General features: G+C 38.5%; 1 protein-coding gene across 2 annotated transcripts in view; it reads left to right on the top strand.

The window, feature by feature from the left end:
* Positions 1–22,709, top strand: part of ncalda (neurocalcin delta a) — a 37,564-nt gene extending 14,855 nt beyond the window's left edge. Inside the window, exons 2-4 of one of the 2 annotated variants that reach the window (XM_079469701.1) lie at positions 15,315–15,714; positions 18,909–19,014; positions 19,535–22,709. In XM_079469701.1, the coding sequence (XP_079325827.1) occupies positions 15,337–15,714; positions 18,909–19,014; positions 19,535–19,632 (582 nt within the window). In that variant the 5' untranslated portion in view covers positions 15,315–15,336 and the 3' untranslated portion in view covers positions 19,633–22,709. The remainder of the gene's footprint in view (positions 1–15,314; positions 15,715–18,908; positions 19,015–19,534) is intronic. The other variant, XM_079469702.1, reaches the window with a different exon arrangement.
* The last annotated feature ends 469 nt before the right edge of the window (positions 22,710–23,178 follow it).

The raw sequence follows: 23,178 nt of genomic DNA, 5'->3' as shown, positions 1-23,178 counted from the left end.
TCTACGTTCGAAATGTAGATTAAGTCCAGTATCACTCCGTCGCCAGCTATAAATGCATTCGGGCTGTCATAGCGGAAACTGCTCTTGCAGAGAGACTCGTGGTAAAGAAGCGGGAACCGGATTAATCTTTTCCAATTTATCCTCTCTTCTTCCCCGACTTTTCATTTTCACCTTCCCCCACACTTTCACTCCTCACTTAACTCGTACATGTGGGTGAGCGTGTGTTAAAAAAGCTCTCTCTCTAAAGAGCGACGCATTTGCGCTGAATACCAGAATAGCCCCATCCCCCTGTCGCATTGAACGTGGGTGGAGAGTGATCTTCGTCAGGAAGAAAACATTTAGTGATAATTGCTAGAGTTTTTTGACAGCTCATAGCCAAACTTTGTAGCCAGTTTTTATGTGAATCTGTCGATATTTTACTACACTTGTCATTCCTGTATGACTGACTTTTTTTTGTGGAATATTTGATTTTAAGTAATATAGCATATTAATAGAGGAGGACCGTTGCTCTCAATCTCCGAAATAACAAAAAAGTTGCACTTATAAACCAATTTTTCATTTTAGTTTAGATCTTTTTATGAAATGGTCAAAATATTCTCTAAAACTGAATTTTTATATTTAGCTTACGAATTGGATCAGATTTACAAACTCAACTCACTGACTTGATCCCGTCATAGCGGTTAACAGCCCATTGGAGGAAAAGATTAGGGATAGTGTACAGTATCTGGAACCTGATGAAGAGCAAACACCGCTGTAAATCCAGCAAATGACCCTGGATGATTGGTCCAATATCACTTATCATCAGGTGTGCTGTGGTTGAGGTGGCTAATTTGTGTGATTCGTATGGTCTTATTCATATGTTTTAGTACGATTTGCGTTTGCACAAGTGATGTTTGTTTTTTGTTGATGAGGGACTTCAGTTTGGCTTTTTTTTTTTAAATCCTACAGTTTTGTGTGATTTGCATTATACAAATTGATACGAATGAATGCGCGTATTAATTTTGCATTTATAAACCCATGTATACATATTTAGGAAATATTTACATGTTTGTGTATGTTTTTATAATTGTCTTGTCTGTGATTTGTTGGAAATGCTGCGCTATCTAAAAAACCTTGTGCGTTACCGTCGGTTGTAACATGCATTTGAAAAAGCATCCAACATCATCATTATAAATAAACTTACTTATCATTAAAGTACTCGAAGGCTTGAAGAACAGCAATAGAAAGATGACCATAGGCAATTCCTGAAACTATGAGTGCTTTAGTACTTTTTGCAGCACTTTTATGGAGTTTATGCACAAGTATTTATTACTTGTATATTATAAATTAAATGTTTATATATTATAATAATATTTGTGAGTTGCAACCATGTGACGAGTGGATAATGTTAACTATTTATAGACCTCATTTAAATGCATTTTTAAATATAATATCTGAAATTGAACATGAACGGACATTTAATTCAGTTTAATAAACATTTAATAATGTGCACATCTGTAAGTATAACAGCACACTACAGCATATAAAACATTCAAATAAACATCAGTAAATAATGATATTAGATGAAAAAGCCAACCTCGGCTTTCCTGTTCAGGTTGCCATAAAACGCTTACTTTTTCCAATTCAACAAGTTGACCGTCCATATTAAGATGTGTACAGCCGCACTAAAAAAGCGCAAATAAATAGATGTTTCTCCATGGCAAGCAAGCGGGTCATAGCTGGCTTGGATTTTATGTTACACTACAAGATCCATTGCAGAAACCACAGAATAAACTGGGTTTTGCCATGCAGGCCCGCGTTCGAACACGCCAATGTAAATAACAGACATTATTGGCATGCAATGTAAAATTAATAAAACATCCACACATAAAAGGCTATAAACACCAATCCTGATCGCAACAGTCATTATTATAACTATCAGCTGATAACTAGCAAATCTAAAGTAGCTTGACGTTTGGGCTTGACTCTGACAGCGAGACATATTACTTATAGGCTATTAGATGCTATCGGGTTCCTGTAGTGCCGTGACAGTATTTCCTATACACACACATGCACGCAGGGCCTACTGGTAGTTCAGAAACACATGGCATCAAAGACAAACACACTTGTGCGTTGGAGGCCTGCTGGCAGTAGGGATGAGAGACACGGTTGGCAGCTTGTTCGGCACAGCCCACGTGTGGGGGAGGAGATTATCCTCGCCACAACCACTGCTATTGTGTGTTATCAGCCCTGTCTGTTATTACAGCGCTTGTCTGCATGTGTGTGTAGGCAGCGCTTGTGTGTTGTGTATTTATTAAGCGGTTTGAATACACAGTGGCAAATGAACATGATTTTTTCCATTATCAACCTCTTTAGAGCACGGTTTTAATAGCAGCCATTATCGCTAGTCTGATAAACATTCATGTATTTCAGACTTGCAGTATTAGTATTTGTTTCATTCTCAAGATTAGAACTTCAGGTTTTTACTTATCACTTAGGAGTCTTGAGTTTCACAGCCGGTCACATACAAGGTGAGGTACATGAAACCGCAAGTAGGGCAGCACACTGCATCATAGAACAAAACATTTCTAATATGGATGCAACAATACAGCTCCCCATGGTTCAATACGCACCTCAGTTGTTTACCCAAGGTTTTTGGTTAGGTTCTGATGGCTTGGCACATTCAAGTTTTTTTTTCATTATTCTATGTTTATGTGACAGGAACAGTAAAACGTTAAGCGCAATTTTTTTTTACTTATTTAATTCTCAAGCAAAAAATCAACTTGTACATATTCCCGGTGTATTGACTAAATGTAAAGATTTACACTGGCAGCTCGCAGCAGTTCTTGGTTTACCGTTCATCGACATGCCAGTTAAAGAAGCTTCTTGATGAGGTTTTGCGCATCAGAGTATTTAAAATAGTCATGCAAACTTGCTATGGCTGTAATGTAAGTAAACAGACAAACGTTCAGTGTGTATTGAACACTGCAAACATTAATGCGAACGGCGATAGAGAATATATATTAACAAAGTGTGCCACTGCCATTACAATAAATTAGAGGAAATGCAACGCCAAATAGCTGCTTCGTTTAATGGACTTTGGCGTGTTGCTGTAGACTCTCTATCTGCATGTGCTGGGTGAGAGCAATGCGAACGTGCTGCTTTAGTATGCAGTGTAAACCACATGAAATAAATTCTTGATGTGCCAAATTCTGACATTATCGCTTTGGTACAACGGGCATACAATAAAGCTGCTGCTAGGTCGTTCTGCTGCTTCCGATGGCCAGCACATCTTTGCATTAAAGTCTCAACTCAAGTCCCAAGCGAGTCCCATGTGATGATGTAAATCCTGAATGTTAATGGAATTGAATCAATATCAGTTTTGTAACCACAAAAATGATTGCGATCAGTGTTTACTTAAGTTGGGCTCTTGACTTATTTTAATGTGAAATTGTGTCGTCTGACTGTTGTAACTGCCTTAGCTTCCTTTGGCCCGACAATCGTAGTTTAATTCAGAGACTCACTTTCTGATTAATGATGTGTTCATTATGACATTGTCTCATCTACTAATGTCGGTTCTCTGCTACTAGACTGTGAACATTTTTAGAATTAACTTATTTATATACTAACTGTTAAACAGCTTAACCACTCAGACACACAGACATGAAGAATCAGTGTATGAATCGCAACAATGGTGATAATCAACATAATACATTTTTATGCCACAGTGCATGCTGGGTAACATCTTGGTACAAAACTCATTCATGACTCCCAGCATGCATTGCAGTTGATCGTTTTATCTGAATTAGTTGGATGATTGTCAACACTGTTGAGGTTCGTATGATGAGTGTTGATGTCTAGTTGTCGTAAAATGTATTCGTTTATTTTATCGAAGTTAAAGTACAAGTCAGAACACTCACACCTAGGGTGGCCTTACATCCGGATTTTGGCCGGACAGTCCGGATTTTAAGCCCCCTGTCCGGCGCAGCTTCAAGCCGGACACTCAATTGTCCTCCTTTTCGGAGTTGCGCTGAATCGGCCTTAGAAAACGCGCTCTAAAACCTTTATTGGGACGCATGCAGCATAGCGTCTGACGCCGTAAGATCTCCTGTCAAACAAATGATTGGCTGAAAGAGGTGTCAAATAAATACCTGATATACATTATCATGCCGAAACGTCAGACATAATTTAATCCGGAATGGACAAAAATGCAGTAGAGATGCTTTCCATGGATTTTGCACACTATGTCGCTGTGAAGTAGACGTTAGTAGTAAAGGGAAAGCCGCCATTGACCGACGTGCCAGCACTGAAAAACAAAGTTAACTGATGAGCTGCTGGTACATCTTCACTTAGGTCTTATTTTCGAGAGGCTTATTTTTTTTGTCATTTCAGGATGACTAAATCTCCGCTGCAGAGCTTTGTAAAGTCTATCATGCAGTCAAGCATCACCTGTCATACAGGAGTGTCTTGAATAAATACAAATACTGTGTACAAACACACATAGGTCTACATCAAGATATGTCGAAGATCAAATTGTCTGGCAATGAAAAGAGTAGGCTATTTCAGAATCACTGTATCATGATACCATCGATATGATAGACAAAATTGTATTGTACTTGTGAGTACACCAGATGCAGTTATTCTAGCCTCACTAAATGCCACAAAGTGTCTTCCTTTTTGGTGTTATGGAAATGGCCACCCTACTCACACCAGTCATCAATTTCTAAATATTATTGAAACATTTTATGATATTAATCATAAATACAACTAACTTGCTTTTGTGCATGTCAGTTTTAGTGCACAAGTGTTCTTTCTAAAACACTATTATGAAACCATAAAAAACACCACTGAAAAAGAACAATTATTAACTTAACAGAAGGCCAACTAAAGCAAAACTGATCCCAATAATGGTATTTTTTGTGTGTACAAAAGTAATATTAAATCAGTTCCATTAACATCGCGACTTGATTCTTGAATGCAAAGACTCGAGAACAATGACTTTGTCCCACCTCTGCTAACATTGCTAACGCTTCCAATAACCCCATGCAAAGTTAAATACTCAAAGTGGCTTCATTGCATGGCTTATATGAACAGTTTTCAGTGTTCACTATCAGGGTATACTCTCACTAGGCAATCTGAACCGTGCCCGAGCACATTTGACCCCCAAAACCCGGTTCACTTGACTAGTGTGACCGTGCCGTACCGCACTTGGGCGTGGTTCGTTTAGCTGTCCCTGACTTGCTATGAAGAGGTGGGTCAGAGCACAGTGCGATTGGGCCCGGGCGTGGTACGCATGCAGTGCGAGCGCTTTTCGCACCCGAGCCATTACTGGAAACGTGATGTCACCCAAGCGACTGTTTCATAACCAACATACAAACCTTCTTTTACGTGCTGCATGGGTTTGTTGAATTTTCTAAAAGCCGCGTGTCTCTTCCTGGTTCTTCTTTTGTGGATTTATTGGCGGGGTTGAAAACCAACTGCAAACCGCCACCTACTGTGCTGGAGTGTCTCTTCCTGTTTATTTCGAAACAGTTGCAACATACTGACGCAAGCGTGCACCGGCACGGAATATAAAGTGCATTGTGAGTTCAGTCCGGCAAGGGAGTAGGGAGGGGGTAATGGCGGTCAGGCACACTTCAGAGCAACCGGGACAAGTGAAAGAACACCCTCAATGTAATGATGGTCTGTTTCTCTAAATGCCTTGTTCAAGTGCTTCCTCAGAGTTGATTTTTGCCATGTCCGGGTGGATTGCAACACGACCATTGTCTAAACCGTTTAGACAAATGGTTGTGGTTGTATAGATGGACGAGATTATATCTTTAGGTGATATCATTATTTAACTTTCCTTAGTCTGCAAGAATGACAACCATCACATTGGCACAAATTTGTAATATTATGCCTTGATAAGTGATAAGTAAAAACTGAACTCTATGAATTCGAATTGAATTCGATCTCAGTTTGAAACTAACAAGAGTCAGTTTTTGCCCTGTTTGTGTCAGTCTCATTCTCCACAGGGCACCTCATGTCAGAAAATATCCTCCACCATGCTGAGAGCCGAACACAGCTGTCGTTCTTTTGTTATGCTCTGAAGCTTTGCACACAGCTTTTTTTTACTGTGCATGCTCCCTGCAGAGATGCTTAAATGTTTAGAAATCTGTCTATAGCTTAATAGGATTTTTTTGCATTTACTCATCCTTATTGTTGCAGTTTTTGTTATAGAATAACACTTTAGTTGTGATAAAAGCTTAGCAGTTTTTTTTTTTCACTGGAAAGTTTAGTTTTGGGGTGAACGGCTTGTTTAACCCTATGATTTGTGCTTTTTCCCTCTGCACAATATTAATTCGAGAAAACTGAATTTAAAAAGAATGAATTTATGGGTTTATTAATGGCATATGGTATTTCTCACATCAAACACATGGCTTATGTTAAAAATATTCTCAAAGCTTGCAAACGGATACTGCTACTGTTCCTATTTAGTTTGCACTATTTATGAAGTGTTAGTTGGAAGTGTTAATAGTCATTCTGTTTGTTTCCTTGGCTCTCCTCACTCTTTACTTTCCACTGTGCTATTGTTTGTTGGCACATTATCAGTACATTTATTTTTGTCATACTTTATGGACCCTGGTCCAGATCCCTCCTCTACTTTTTAACAATGGCAGAGACAACTCGCCTTGAGCAGTGTTATCTGTATATCCTCATTTGGTTTGTCTAGTATGATTTGTAGACATAGGAGAGCGAAAGAGCTTCCACTGCGTTAGATTTATGCATTTGACAGATGCTTTTATCCAAAGCGACTTACATTGAAACGAATGTATAGGATAATGCAAAGTGTGCAATCCCCTGGGATCGAACCCACGACCTTGGCATTGTTAACACTATGCTCTTACCACTCGGCTACGTTTGTAGAAGAAGAGTATAAAGATTCATTTTGTGTTCAAACACATACATTTATGTGTAGATGAGAAAGTGTATTTGCTTTGAATATCTTATGAATAGCCATAGTGCTATTTGTTTTAAATGGACATTTAGTTTTTGTTCCATTTTGGGAGTTTTATCTAGACACGTAAAAGGGGAAGATGATAAACCAAGATCCTAATTATTATCATTTTAAAATGGCATTTATTCATTAGCTATAATGAAACACCTAGATACTACAGTGTTTTCAAACCCAGCGGAAAAAAATCCATATAAAATATGGCGTAATTTCGTCCATGTTTTCCGCATCTCCAAAACTCAAATGACTCTTATGGTACATTACAACCGTTTCCTTTCAGGACAGGATTGTTTCCTCAACCGTAACCTCTGGAGGTATTTAGTTTTAACTGATCACAAACCAGACATAATTGGTTTTATGGTAGGTCGTTCATATCAAGACTTCAGACATGTCAGACATCTCTTGTTTGGATGCACACTTTGCAATTTTGGCCACGATTTGGCTGTCTGAGGGTCTTCGACGATTCCACCCTATAGCATCATAGGAACTTTATTGAAATGTAATAGTTTGAAATTAGGCTTGTGTCGGTGAGTTTGCAGACACTATCACCTGAGGATGAAAGCAGCAGCGGTATGGACATCAATGATTGGCCTCCTAGATGCTGTTCCTCAAGAGGTTAATTTCTACACCATTAGCAGATTACCACAGACAAATTTTCAAAGGTCTGCTTTAAAGCTGCCGATGTGAATGATTATGGCCATTTAAGGCTGCTACAAGTAGAGAAATCTCACGACTGCTCTGCTTGATATTCTTGACTGTATCTCGCTAACAAACATGATCAACTCTCATTGGCAAACTCTGTGAAACTGATTTAGCAGCAGCTGTTTGTAGAAATTAGGGATGTACCGATAAGTACATTTTGGCCGATAACCGATATTTCTTGAATGTTGGCTGCTGATATATTGTACCTAAATATTTATATAACATTTTCTGAAGAGGAAAATAATTTTTCTCAAATCATGTTTCAAGCCTACTTTACACTAATTCCAGATTCATTCACTTACAAACTTTTCTGGTACAATTTACACATTCATAAATATCTATATACTAAATCAACAATGTTTTGCTAATAGTAGTAAGTGAATGATTTTGACAGGAAGGCAGTACTGTACTGGATTTTAACTATAGCGTGCACCTGAAGTGATTCAACCAGAGGAAATTATTCATCATATGTCGGCTAATATATCTGCAGATAACTTAGATTTTGCCGATACCGAAAACCATTAAAAAGGTCAATTTATTATGCGTCCTTAGTGTTTCTAATAGAAGAAATGTAATGGAATCCCATCACTGTTCAACAGTCGCATCTCTCTGAAATCCAGATAGGATGGGGAAATGGGTTTAGAGCTCCAGCGATCCATCTAGGGACGCAAACATCTGTAGTATCATTGATTTGATTGTTTTCTACTAAAGGATGCTGCATTGAGTGTCTGTTTCCATAGCAACATGGCGAGGGGTAACAGAAATTCATATTGTACATGTAGACAGCATTGCTAACTGCGTTGTAATTAAGCCTCATTCTGTCCTCTGTGTTTAAATTAAGCTTATTATTTTATCAGGAGGGTTAATGCTGGATGCTTAATACATGCCTGTCAGCCACAACACATATTAGCTTGGAAATATAACGTCTATATAAAGTGCTTTGAATGTAGATAGTGTGACTTGAAAACCTCACCATCTACTTCTGAGGATAATTTATAGACCAGGTGTTTACATCTTCATCCACACTTGGATGGGAGAGTTGGAACACAGTCCAAACCCGGAGACACTAATGGCCTCTATCATTAGACTGAATGGCCAGGACTTTGAGCAGACACGGTGTTATATGTAGTTAAAAAACACATTTTCCTGAAGCCAGTCTATTCCAAATCTTTTGGTCTGTTGTTCATTCTCTTTGTTCAATGTTCAAAAAAGCATGAAGTACAAACGTCATGAGTTGAACAGAAAAAGCTGTGTCTGGGATTTGCCTCGGAAGGTTAATGCAGTAAAATGCATGTCCTGCGAGAAGTCAATACAAAGTCTTTATTCATGTTTAAAGGGATACGTCCCCCAAGAATGAAAATTCTGTCATCATTTAGTCACCCTCAAGTATTGGGTTTGTTGTTCTGGTGAACACAAAGATATTGTCGCTGACTCACTGTCCTTCCGATTTGCTGTTGTTCAGGAAATGGAAAAAAACCTTTTTTAAATGATTAAATACAGTGTTGTCAAAGGTGACAAGCATTTTAAATATTTTTTAATGTTTAAATATTTGCAAAACCCAGTGACAAACGTAAAGGGTAACGTATAATAAAATAAAAATCATGAAAAATGGATATACAAGGTTTCAGATGGACCGCAGTGATATTTGGAAGAACCCTTTGATAGTCCCTATTGCCCCAGAACTGTTTGGTTACAAACACTCTTATATCATACCATGTCTTGTGTTGAACAGAACAAAGAAATGAATACATGTTTGTGACAACTTGAGGGTGAGTAAATCATGACCGAATCTTTGGTCGACCGGTTCCTTTAAGGAATTCCTCGAAACATTAAATGTTGGAAGGAGAGCAACGATGCGTTTATGTAATGTGTTTCACAACAGTTAAAAAATGATTTAATCTCCTGTTACGAAATCTTGGAAATATACCAAAGCCGTACCCATGACAGGCTCTGTTACTAAGATTGTACCATGGGTAAGAATGAGGTTTCATAGCAGAGATTTGAGTCATTGGATTTCCTATAGTTCATAGTCTAAATCTGCTATTCACAGGCCACATTGATCTCACACAAGTCTGTAATTTTATGTGTGAACTGTCTGTGTGAGTTACGTCCCCCCCTCAAACTCTTGTACGGTAGATTCCTTGTACTGCAAATCATGCGACTCATGTCCAGAGCCACAGTAAGATGTGCCTTTCAACAGTTAGCAATAATAATATATTTCCAATTAATGTGCTTTTATCTCCGTACTTATTACGGTCTTCGTTATATACTTATTTTAAAGTTTCTATTGTCTACGAACAAATAATTTTTTTCTTTGGTTGTTGGTTCCCATTTTGTTGCCTATACCCCGATTACATTTAGTCTGTTTACTTTGATACGTAGTTAATTTAGTTGGGGGGTTTGCAAGTTATCTTGAAACCAAACAGTTACTTGTGTGGGTAATTCAGAAAAGCTTCAGATCCTCAAGTGTCCTTAAGATTGAAGACACACTCATACTTTAATCGAACAGTGTGCACCCCACAACTCCAGTACACATGATGCATTTGGCATTATAATCTGAGAATGGTTTGTGTGTGTCAGTTGTGTGATTAGACCGAAAAGCCATGATTGGACGGAGAAACAAGAGTCACTTCCTGAAGATAGACTCATGAGATGTCACGTAACCGTTGAAGCTCTCCAGACCTTCCGGCCTGAGTGGAGGGTCTACAGATGGGGAATTAGATTGATTGTTCGGACACATTTATTTTAGTTTTGTCATTTGTATCACTTGCTAGATGTATTTATAGATATTTTTCAACTCTTTAGATTTATCAGTGTGTTTTGCCAGTGTGGTTTCGGCATGTCTGTGCTGGTAGCAGGCTCCAGCTGTACAGATTAGAAAGTGGATTATGTTTAAAGCTGGTATTTGTGGCATTAATCTAGTTAGACATAACGCTGTGTTCTAACCATCGGTATGACGATACATCTGCCTCCGTATCGATTCTTCAGCACTTTTGAAATTAACCAATTATTGTGAAAAAAATGTAGTTGAACAATTATTAGTGGTGTAAAGGATCTGATCGGAGTTTATCTGTGCTGTATGGATCATCCGCGCGGCCCTCACGCTTCTACATGCATATGACCTGCGGGTTAACTCCAAAGTTTCACCATCGTAAAATTATTATGACCTTACCGTCTCTGCATCCGTGAGCGCAGTACACATGAAAGCGCATTCTCGTATCATTCACTTAAACGGTTTAGGATTAAAGTCCCAGTAAAATAAAAAAATAAAATTCTAAATTTTACTTTAAAATAAATATTGCTGCGTTTATAGTTAATAGCTTTTCAATGATCAGTGATGCGCACATACTTCGATAGTATTGTTCTCACAAAAAATATTTTCTCATAACATGAGAGATGCAGTTTAGTTTAAAGTTTAATTAGTGTGTACCTATTGCTCTTTTACTTCTGCGTAATGAATATATATATCATTTTTGCCATGCAGTTATCATCGTTGGCCAGAAAATCATTGTGGTCCCACTCGTTCTCTTCGGATTCTGCCATCGGCAATGTCCTCTAATAAGCCCAACGCTGTCATATGACTAGGCTTATAGGGTCATATCAATTTGCACATCTTTGTATAATCTTACTTGATTGCGTAACTGATATAATATTCCCATAAGGATTTTGTGACATAGTATGACAATTATTTTATTAATGACAAATTATTAGCAATGTTTCTAACAGGTGGTGGTGCAAAATACTTGTAGAACAATTCGTAGTCTAATGTTTGTAACCTCACTTAATTGCCTTATTTCATGAACTGTATATCAACCGCATGTTTTCTTGTCACATCATTACACAGTTGGTGATCATTAGATGATGCATCTGTTTTGAACAGTTGTAGTTGGCGTATTGTCTGAAATAATTGCTGCAATGTTGGAGTTCTGTTGAAATGTAGCAAATGTTGTAATTTTAATATGACCTTAATTCAAATTCGTAAAACCATTCCAAGCCAAAAAATGTTTTATTTCTCTAGGCCCTTATGGGCTTTATGCGGAACGTCACATGCGGAAACCAGAATAGAATAGAAACATAGAATAAACGGGAACACTTTATTTTACGGTGCCCTTGTTACATACATTTACTATAAATGATGCATAAATACATTAAACTAACTTTAAACCAACCCGTAATCCCAACACAATAGTAAGTACATGTAGTTACTCGGGGAAGGATTAACGCACTGACCTACTGGGCACGTGTCAAGGGTACTAGACCATCAGGGGGCCCTGGCAAATAAAATTCTCAATAAATAGCGCTGAATACTGTGGAATAAAAGGATTATTTTTGCAGTTGTGAAGTATTAACCGTAGCGAATCTATCAAATAGAAAAAATCCTAATGCATTGCTGCACTGTTGAGAGGGACGGCTAGAGGCGAGTAAAAAAACACTGTGTATTAAAGCTGCAAGCAGCATTTAGCACTTTTAAGGCTTTGCCTTCATCAAGTAGGCCGAGGACTCTCATCCCAAAACACCCAAGTGGACGATACTCCTAACGCCTGAAAAATTATAGATGCGGTCAGCAACGGTTCATAGACACTACGCATGATTACACACATATGCACATATAGTACACTTGAGGGGAATCATTTTTTCAGGTTCATTTGGTCACATCCATTTAAGAAATGATCCCGTCTAAATGCATTGAGTTGCTGCCATGTGACTGCTGAGTAGCTATTTTGGTTTACATGCAATTAAACTGGTGTATGTAATAAAGGTGTGTGTTATGTTTAGCAAAACAGCATTTTACAACCAGCCAGACATATTCTATATTTATAGATGTGTAAATATGAAGCAACGTTTAATCTTCAATGCATTATATGTCTTACACCTTGTTCCTGTGAGACAGGAAACGTATCCCTTGTCCGATCACCATCATATTTAACAGGCTTGTTTAGTGTAATAAGATGTATGATTGTACTTAATGGCAAGACAATTGGATTATTTGTTAAGGAGTAACAAGGAGCTTTCAGGTACACCGTTCACTTGAATATAATAAAGGACCCTGTAATGGTCACGCAAATGAAAAAGTTGAACATGCTTTTGATAGTTATTGATCTAGAGAGTCCAGAGAATTGTACGGTGGTGGAAATTTTGAAATCGCTTGAAAAACCTAGGACAAGTTCGCAAAAGCAGCTTCTTAACATCATCACAGATAACTCACAAACTGTTTGATCGACATCAATGGTCCAAGAGCCAAATTTGTTTGGAATTATGAGAGCTTTCATGTGATATCGATAGTTTGTGTAAATGTCACATGATACACAATTGTTAAGGCAACAAAAGATGTGTCAAGTTTGCCATTTTTACTGTTGTAGCGCCACCTAGTGTCCAAACGCCGCGGTATTTTGTAAGTCATCTCGGAGTGATGGTCAAGTCAGCTTTATTTATATAGCGCTTTTTACAATTTTCATTGTTACAAAGCAGCTGTACAAGAAAACATTGACTAAGTAAAACATAAAAGGTTATGGAAGTCAAAACACAGGTCAAATATCAGACACACAATAAATTCCTATATGCAGTGTTAATTAAATAAGACTATCAAATTCTAGCAGCCCCCCCGGCCAGGCAAACAGAGCAAAACAGTATGCAAACGGTGGCGAGGAACCCAAAACTCCATTGGAGGTGAAAAAAAAAACCTCAGAGGGAGACCAGGCCTAACCAGGGGATTCCAGTTCCCCTCTGGCAAAAACTGCAGCCTCTGCACAAGCTCGACAGTGCTTGCACAACAAGGCAAAATAAAAAACAAAGTTAGATTTAAAATTATCATTAATAATCTAATAGCGACTGAAGTTTTGTATGGTCTACACATATGTTCCAAGCCCCATGATGATATCTCTAATAGTGCTCAAGTTATGGGCATTTTAATGTAATAGGCTCCGCCTATTTAAAATGTTTACGCCCCTAAGCGACCGTGAAAGGTAATTTCAACTGTTTCGTTCGAACAAGCCCAGCAAGTGTCGTTTCGATCGGCCTCCGTTAACACTGTCTAATGAGTGCTCAAACTTCATTGGCCAATGGCCGCCATGTTTCTTTAGATACGACCATGTCCCTATATACAGTCATGGTGCATGACACAAAGACACATCATACCAAATAATAAGTTGATCGGGCAAACGGTTGCGTAGTTATAGCTCTTTTCGAGTTCATGTATATTGTAGCGCCACCTAGTGGCCAAACGCCAATTCCTTTCTACTGTGACCCTGAACTGAGAGTCTACAGATATGGTCCAATCCCCGTGAAGATATCTCAAACGGTTCACGAATTATGGCCATTTTAGTCAAATATGCCACTTCCGGTTCAGACGTTTTAGCGCCCCCTAGCAACGGTGAATCCAAATTTCAACTTTTTTTGATAATTATTCACATTCACTCTCCACAGAATTCATCAGCGTTGGTTTGGTTCCGATCGGGCAAAAATCCAGGGACTAGTTCATATATTTTTTTTCATAAAATGCAAATTAGCGAAAAAATCTGCATATCGGAAATGAAATCGGAGATATACGTTTTAAGTTTTGAGCCAATGATTACAATGATATAAAACACTTGGGTGTGCGCCAAACGGTTTAGGGGTTACGAACGCAAACGCGCTCAGCATCGCTGTAGCGCCCCCTATGGTCCTACATGGCTGGCTGGAGGTCACAAGTAGAAGACAAAATGAGTTTAAAACCACAGATACGTGTCAAAGATCTCAGTTCGCGGTCTTGAACGGCCATTGAATACAGTCTTGAGACAGCTGGATTTGGATTACGTTATGGAAGAGTTTTCCCTGAGGAAATCATGAAAGATAAGTGAAGTTAAAATGAATTTAAAACCAACTTTTTTATTTAAGGGGTGACGCAACAGTGTTTCATGCATTCTAGTCTTATGTTTAACATGGTCAACTCAAAAACGAGTTTGACGTATTACATAGTATTTCTGTGATCGATACACATCCCCCAGTGTTCGTACAGGTTTCGGAAGTTTTTTTCGAACGTGAAAAATCATTACACAACTTTTCTTCGTCCCTTATTGGACAATTCTCCCGGAAAGCAAGCGGCACGCCCCCCGCATCAACCATGGAGAGCGGGAGGAGCATGCGCACAAGTCACTTTCACTTATGTGCAGGAGAGAGTGAGCGCTATGTCTGTGAAGTTCAGCGATGGTGTTTGTTCAATGCATTTGAGTGATGAATGTTATATAAACTGTGGATATATCGCTGTGCGCGCACGTGCTTTATTTCCGCCTTCCCCAACATGGCACCAGTCATTATCCATCTCTGACAGTACTTAAATGTATAATTCGACTGTAACACGGGCACTGTAAAATCGTGTTACCGAATTAACTCCAAAAATAAAAACTAGCCAAACCAGCAGATGCAGTGGGACCTGTTTTCTGTTCTTCGGTTATTGGCCGTATATAGATAAATTGAAACCGAAGTTACTTCCTAGAGATGTGATGTCATAATCATGTCACTAATCTGAAGTCTAGCTCCTATAGCCTAACCCAACTTCCCTTTGCTAGCAACCACACAACCGACTTTACTATCATTGTAAAAGATTGAATATCTTCTATATATTTATCTATACTCAATATTCCTTTTGCCTTTCTTTCACCAGCTCTGTCTTGTGAATCAAAACCATGGGGAAGCAGAACAGTAAGCTCCGTCCTGAGGTGATGCAGGATCTGCTGGAGAGCACAGACTTCACAGAGCACGAGATCCAGGAGTGGTACAAGGGCTTTCTTCGGGACTGTCCGAGCGGCAACCTTTCCATGGAGGAGTTTAAGAAAATCTACGGGAACTTCTTTCCCTACGGAGACGCGTCTAAGTTTGCGGAGCACGTATTCCGTACGTTCGACGCAAACGGCGATGGCACAATAGACTTTCGGGAGTTCATAATTGCGTTGAGCGTCACGTCACGAGGGAAGCTGGAACAGAAGCTCAAGTGGGCATTCAGCATGTACGATTTGGACGGAAACGGATACATCAGCAAGTCCGAGATGCTTGAGATCGTGCAGGTACGTCCGGCCACTTCCTATACCTTATCAGAAAAAGCAGCAATGTTGACGGTCTTTGTATTGCCATCCTTATTGCCTTACAGCTACAGTCTTAAATGGCAACAGGCATCACTTACAGAGAAACAATTGTCCTGCTACCAATTTTCACATCGCATATGTTGTTATTTCTCACTTGCGGTTTTTAGCTGCAGGGATAGCCGTGGTGTGAGACTGTTAGGAAGCTCCTTAGTGTAAAGAGTTTTATTTTTGTCTGATAAACAGGGTTTCATCAATTGCCCTTCTTCACATGGTTATTTATGTTTGCAGTCTGTGCATTTGGCCTGCTTTGACATCACAGCTTTCTTGCATCGGTTCCAGAGTAATTTTAGCAACAAGTGATTGTTCAGATCCCAAGGGTCCCTCCAAACCAAGTTTGACATCTGCAGAGATTGCGGAAGCTTTATTGATAGTATGAGGTGGAAAATGCAGTGGAAAATGAAAACGTAAAACCGATAGATAAATAAATATATGCTGCTTCCCAATTTGCATACTATCCATCCTAAATAGATTTCGAAAATAGAATTAGTATGTCTCAAATCATAGGATGTAGAAATGAGTATTCTCAAAGTTCCCGGATGGTCAAATGTTTCCTGTGCAAATTCGAAGTATGACTCAATGCACCTCACCGCGAGAGGGCGGAGTTTAATGACGCTACACTGCAGTAATGGAATGAAATAATAAATGCTTTGCTAAGTTAATAAATGTAACTATACAATAAACATTACATACAAATAATAAATTAATAAATACTTAAATGCAAGGAAGAGCTGTATTTTGATGTTCGTGACAGTTAAGGATCACAATGTCGTCTAGGGTTTAACGGTCACTTGTGTTTCGCGTCAGTATGTTCCCATGCATGCATACAGTTTTGCTACACACTAAAATGTATATACTTTTCATAACAAAAACAGTACAGACTTTAAGAGCATAGACGAAATTGGGACACAGCAATAGTGGGTTTTTTTATTTACCATTTCTTTGAATTGTCAACCTTACTATGAAAATAATGTTTTTACCAAACGTTAGACCATTTTCAGCTTCGGTTTAAATACCCATGTGAGGTCTCTCTTGAAGTGTTTGCATGACTTTCCATAGTCAGGTTATGGATGTGACAATTCTGCTTTTACATATTTCCGTATACATGGGCAAATTAAACTTCATAATATAATAACTTGATGTTCCAAGAGCCATTCCTTCATTTGTTGTGTATTATTGCTTCTGTTGTGTGCATTTAATTTGTAGTCTCTCAAAAATGTTGCATGATTATTTTCCATTTTTGAAATGGAAAACTCGAGCTTGGACTGATATTATCTGATTTCTGGACACATCAGGGGTTTATTAAAATATAAACTGATGATTCAGTAAATTGCATTGGTTACCATTCTCTGCGAGATGCGTCACATCCATAACGTGTAATGTTAGCACACAAAAATAGCTTTTACTTTTGCTTGTACTGCATCCATGCCGACGAACGACAATAACATTACATGACGACTGGAGATGACAACATGAATAAATAAAACCATAATGTGCACCAGTTGCTTTATGACCACCACCATAACAGAGAAATAGATATTTTAATACTTTATTGTGGCTATTATGGAAGCAGCTATGATGTTGTTTTATGTTGGATGGCGGTCCTCTCTCACAGCCAGGCTGTACGTAACCTCATCATTTACTGAAATGTGTTCATCTTTTAGTTCACAGCTAAGTAGTGTATTAAAGAGCACACTGGCTGCAGGTCACTAATGGAGCCCATCCATATCCAGTCTACACTCAGTAATAATCCACAAAAGAGCTTCGCTTACAGGTGCAATATTAGGTTTTCTAAGATGCATGTGTGCGACGATGACACTGTTTTCCCGACCTTATTCATCTCTAATGGCCCTACAGCATCACTCATAAAGCTACAGTACATTCATGGGCACCAAACCTGAAATGTCCCTCTTGACTCATTTTATACTGTTAGGAAATGCAGGGTCATGAGTCATTCGCTGTAATTCACCTGTAATGTCAATAACATGTTTTTTTCCTGCTAATGGGATGCAGTGGTTTGAACATTAGCCTGTTATGTCCAGTTATCTGTTTTTGCTGTCAAGCTTTTAACATTTGCGTGTTATTTCAAGACACTATACGTACTCACTTGTCACTATATCTTAGTGTAGGCAGCTTTATTTTGTTATGATGGAAGCATTCCCATTTGTCTTGTGTCGATCTCTTGTACCACATACAAAAACTACAACTCAATTCTCAAGTAAAGTTTAGTAGTTAATATGCTTACCTGTTGCTTCACTGTTAAGAGATCGATCTTCTGCTGGGCTTGTTTTATTGAACGTGACGCAGGGTCTGTGTATATTCTGTGGCATTTACAGCAGTCGATAAAGGCTGATGTTCTTCTGACAGCAGTCAAACAGGAGGCTTCCGAGACACAGATATAATTAGAGGGCAGATCATGCATCTGTTATGGGTTTACACCTCATTATCATTCCTCTGCTGGATTCATTGTGGTGACTGCTCCAGTGCCTCACTTTGCACAGTTTATCATAAACAAGCCAAAAGGGTTTTAGGAGCACATAAACTAAATATACAGCCACGGAAAAGATTGAGAGACCATTTCAGAGACCAGAGATCAGATTTTCTGATTTTAAAATTAAGTAAAATTATAATTTAGTTTTATTATTCTGTTAACTACTAACAATATTTTTATATATGTATATATGCGTGTGCGTGCGCACGTGTGTGTGTGTGCGCGTGTGTGTGTGCGCGTGTGTGTGTGTGTTAGGGAAGTCAAACAATTTATTGCATCCAGAATAAGTTTGTGTTTACATCATATATGTCTGTGTACTTTGCATATAAACACATACGTGTACTGTATATTAAAAAAATTATAAAAAGTAATAAACGTTTATATAATTTCAATTATTGGTCAATATAAAAAAATATAAATATAAACATATGTATATGCATATGCATATGTATATGTATTGCATATAACCACAAAATAAATATGCACATACACAGACATGTAATCACTGTTTTTTTCTGGATGGAATTTATCACCATTAATTGTTAGCAGCTCTGATATATACATATAAAGATTATATATTTTTACAGAATATAATTGTATAATCTGTCTTTGAAATCTCTCTCTCCAGGCCATATATAAAATGGTGTCATCTGTGATGAAGATGCCGGAGGATGAGTCCACGCCTGAGAAGAGAACAGAGAAGATCTTCAGACAGATGGACACCAACCGGGACGGTAACCCTTTATTTACACTTCAAGTAAAGTTATTAGGGCAAAATTTAGATTTATCTCCCTTCAGGTTCAAGCATATGAATTTGTATTTCATATTGAAGTAGTCACAAAAAATGTTTGAGTGGTGTAAACCATTTCAATTTTTTTATAGAGCTAATGTCAGCAACCGGCAGGGAAGGATGCGATGATCAATAACCGAACAGATGGACAATATAAAGAATTGAGAGTGAATGATTTCACGGTCATCTGTACCTTTTTCCGCTCTCTCTCATGATCGCAGGATTAAACATCTGTATTTGTGTATTGCCTAATCTCATTGATGATCATCACTCATAACACTGTCCAAACAAATGACTTTTTGAAAGCGTTTCATCCATTCTTGTCTGCCAGGAGACTAAAGAGATGGCAGGGCCACCTGCTGACTGATAGGGTTCATTGCAGTCCACACTTTAGCCACTATTGTTTGTCTACTGAACATCTTTTGAATCTTTGTAAAATATTGCGTTCTTCTGTTTTATCATAGGCAAACTGTCTCTGGAGGAGTTCATCAAAGGTGCAAAGAGTGACCCATCCATCGTGCGTCTGCTACAGTGCGACCCCAGCAGCGCAGGACAGTTCTGAGATCTGCATCTCATCCGTCAACCTTTTATTTATTTATGGGTTTTAATTTCCTTTTGATATAGTCACTCCTTCCACTCACAGGGAAATGATGGAGGGTCCGTTTGTTCAGAGTAGGGCATCTGGGTTCCATCACCCTGAGCCTGGCCAGATGTAGACACAAACACACAAACACAAATGCAGTTATTGGCTGTGTTATCCCTATAGGGAGATGCACTAGGTCACCAGGAGGCCTGTGATGGAGTGAATTATGTTATCTGAGCTCAGTTCACTTCCTGATTAGAAAACAGGCTTCGTGTTGTTGCGTACATAGTAATGTTTTTTATTTTATATAGGTTGTTAGATGGGACAGTTCAGGTGTCAAGAAATGAACTAAATCTTACTGTAGTGGTTAAATAGAGAAAATGTTTTATTCCTTTTTCATCCCGTGAGAGAGGAAAATCCTGTCAGCGTCTGACAGTTGTTCAAACTGCTAACAGCTTTTGAGTGTTAACACCTCAGCCTTAGTAATTTGTATATTTGGGTACTCAATTCATTCACCGCAGACTCGGATTTAAATTATGTTTAAATATTTTTTCGACGTCCTAGTCCTGGCCAGCTTTATTATTGACAGATCGCAGTATTATTAGCCCACGGGACCACTAAATCAGATCTTTCTGAGACGGTTCCCCACGTGCAGTCCGAAGAGCCTTATTAACAAGTGCTAGAAACGCACATCCAATTTTGTGTCGAGTAGCTTTAGTCCATCAAAGTGTCCTGTTTGAAAGACATTCGAAAAACGAGTTCTTTCAAGTTTTCTAACGTTTGTATATTCAAGGAACATTTAGGCTTGTATATAAATCCGAAACGTGAAGACACACATGCACAACCGTACTCTGAGTTCGAACTTAGTATGCAGCGATCAGTTTTATTGATGTTTTTAGTAGAAGCATGTAACACCGATTTGATCTGCTTTTGTGGACAGGAGAGTATTCGTGTAAGTAGTACGCATGTAGTGTGTGTTAGTGCGTGGTTGCGATCAGCCCTGTTCGCTCACCCTGGTTATAGATGTTGTGATGCATTATTGCAGAAAGTGGGCTCATTACTACTACTTGTTCGCGAAGACGTAAAGCATTACCGATTCAAAGCTAGTATGAGACTTTGGGTTACTTTCACCTGTTCACACAAGCATCAAGTTACTGAATTGCCCAACACTGAAGTGTTTCTGTGGATGAGTGATTTTATATGGCTTTCATTTTTCTTTCTGTCAAGCTTGGGCACCTGTTGGAGTTTAGCTCTGTGCTCTTCCCATTCACATCAGTCATCTTGTTAACCTGCCATATTTAGTTTTAATCTCGAGAATAATAGAAGTTTTATTGGGAATAGGACCCATTTGTCTCCGAATAGACACATGTGCTGTACGTTCACACAACTATGTTGTTTTTAAACTACTGGCGTAGTAATATCACAGCGTATCACTTCTGTCCTGCTTTTATGAAGCATGCTGAAGCCACAGATCTCCTCAAACCAACCGCAGATGTTCAATGTTCTTGAATGTCTCTGTAAACATCAATGCCTCACCACAGTGCATTCAATTCTGCTACACTGTAATTCAACATATTTGAATGTTTGTTTGTTGTTGTTTTTTATTCATTGACTGCTGGTTTTGTAAAAATTTAAGAAAAAAGATGGCAGATCTAAACTGCGTTTTTAATGTTTTATGCGTATTTTATGTCTTTTATTTTATTTTAAACATCTGACATATTTCTGTATCGCAAATATATCACGCGGTCAGGTGCCAAAAAAATGAAAGCAGTATTGTATAAATTTATACTATACGATTGTTATTTGTCAAACAAATTGTTGCATTTTGTAGATTTTGTATGGTAATCTGTATTTTGTGACTGTAGATTTGAGGCATAGAATTTTGTTTTGGTTATACTACGCATAAATTAAATCTAGAGAGAACAGAAAACACGTGTTGCCTTGGAGCATTTACTTTGGGAAGTACTTTTTGCAAAGGCAGTACAAAAAGAAACGTGCTTTCGAATTGGGTGAAAATCTGGACGTACCAACTTTAGCCACAAGGTGTCAGAATATTACAAGTGAAATACCAAAAAAGCTTATTTTGCCAGACAGGTTACCAAAGGTTGTTGGTTTCAATGAACTACAGTACAACGTTACACAAAGATTACAGCGTCAAAAAGCCTAACCCTAATAGCTAAAAATACAGTTTTTCACACTTTAATGATGATGATGATGATTTATGTTATGCTCTCCTAAAATGACCTAATAGCATTTTCTTTCGCACACATTTAGGACTCCCAAATTGTGTTTTGGTGGTCCTCAGGGGCTTCAGGGAGGAAGTCTTACACATGGGTTACTCTGGGCAATTCTATATCCTCCTCTTTGTGGCTGTAAAAGATGATGGAAAAAACGTCAAGCCTCCAACAAAACAATAGTGGAGTAGATGTTTCTTGTTCCTTATAAGCACATCTTTAATCCTGTTGCTGTTATTCTAGAAGTTTCTTGATTCTAAACCTCACAATATTGGGGTTGGTCTTGTTCTCATGCTGCGGCGAAAGATGACATCATGAGAATCCTGTGAGTCAGCACAATTAGTTGCATGAAATTTTCCCACCAAATTAAACGCAGTGCTTTTTCATAAAAGGAACGGAGCATTCATACCTGTAAAGGTCTTACCAAAGGTGGTGCATGAGAATTGTTTTAAGTACCCAATAATTAACAGAAGCGCATTGGAAATACTTCATGTGAAATTATCTGAGGCAAACTCTCTACAGAGTCTTTAGTGGACCGGTACAACAGGTTATGTGTCGATTCTATATATGTGTGTGTGTGTGTGTTATGTATAAACTACTGTCACATTCTGATAACAATGCAAAATCGTTACCTGTCAGACAGGTAAAAGCTGAAGCTCTTCTCCAGGTCCAAACAGGTAATTTCCCTTCCGAGGGCTTTTTTGGTGATCGACACACCTGAAATGTACCATGAAGTGTGTTGATGCAGGAGCTGCTTCATATGAACAAGTTCAAAATAGGATATTAAACAATTATTACAATAAATCAAATGAATTGGATCCTGTCCCTGTTTTATGTGGATTTAAATAACGTCAAGAACTATTAAACCGTTCAGAATCTGCATGTTGCTGGTGCAAATGATGCAATATTATTTGTCATCACGCAGGTGTGAGCTTCTGTTCCCATGACTGATAAGTGCAGGTCATTATTATTTCACCTGACCCCTCGATAGCCTTGTTCAGACATGCCACCGCTGAGCTGTCACGCACACATCCGACTGATCATAACCGTGTTTCAGCACTGCGTGTTTTACTACTCGGCTCATAAAGAGTAGGCACCCACGAAAGCTGATCTCAGACCAGGCAAAAAGAGAGCTCGCATCTAAAGCCTTTAAAATGGTGCCACGCCTGTTAGTCCAACAGACGCTTTTATTTGCGGCTCTTACAAATAAATATCGGTCTGCTAGTCAACAATGGCTATATTTGGATAAGCAGAGTAGACAGACACAGCTAAAAGCGAACAAACATTTGCT

Source organism: Barbatula barbatula, assembly GCF_947034865.1.
Source record: "Barbatula barbatula genome assembly, chromosome: 12".
NCBI classification, from domain to species: Eukaryota; Metazoa; Chordata; class Actinopteri; order Cypriniformes; family Nemacheilidae; genus Barbatula; species Barbatula barbatula.
The sequence above is the reverse complement of the archived record's forward strand: the minus strand, read 5'-3'. Positions and strand labels throughout refer to the sequence as shown.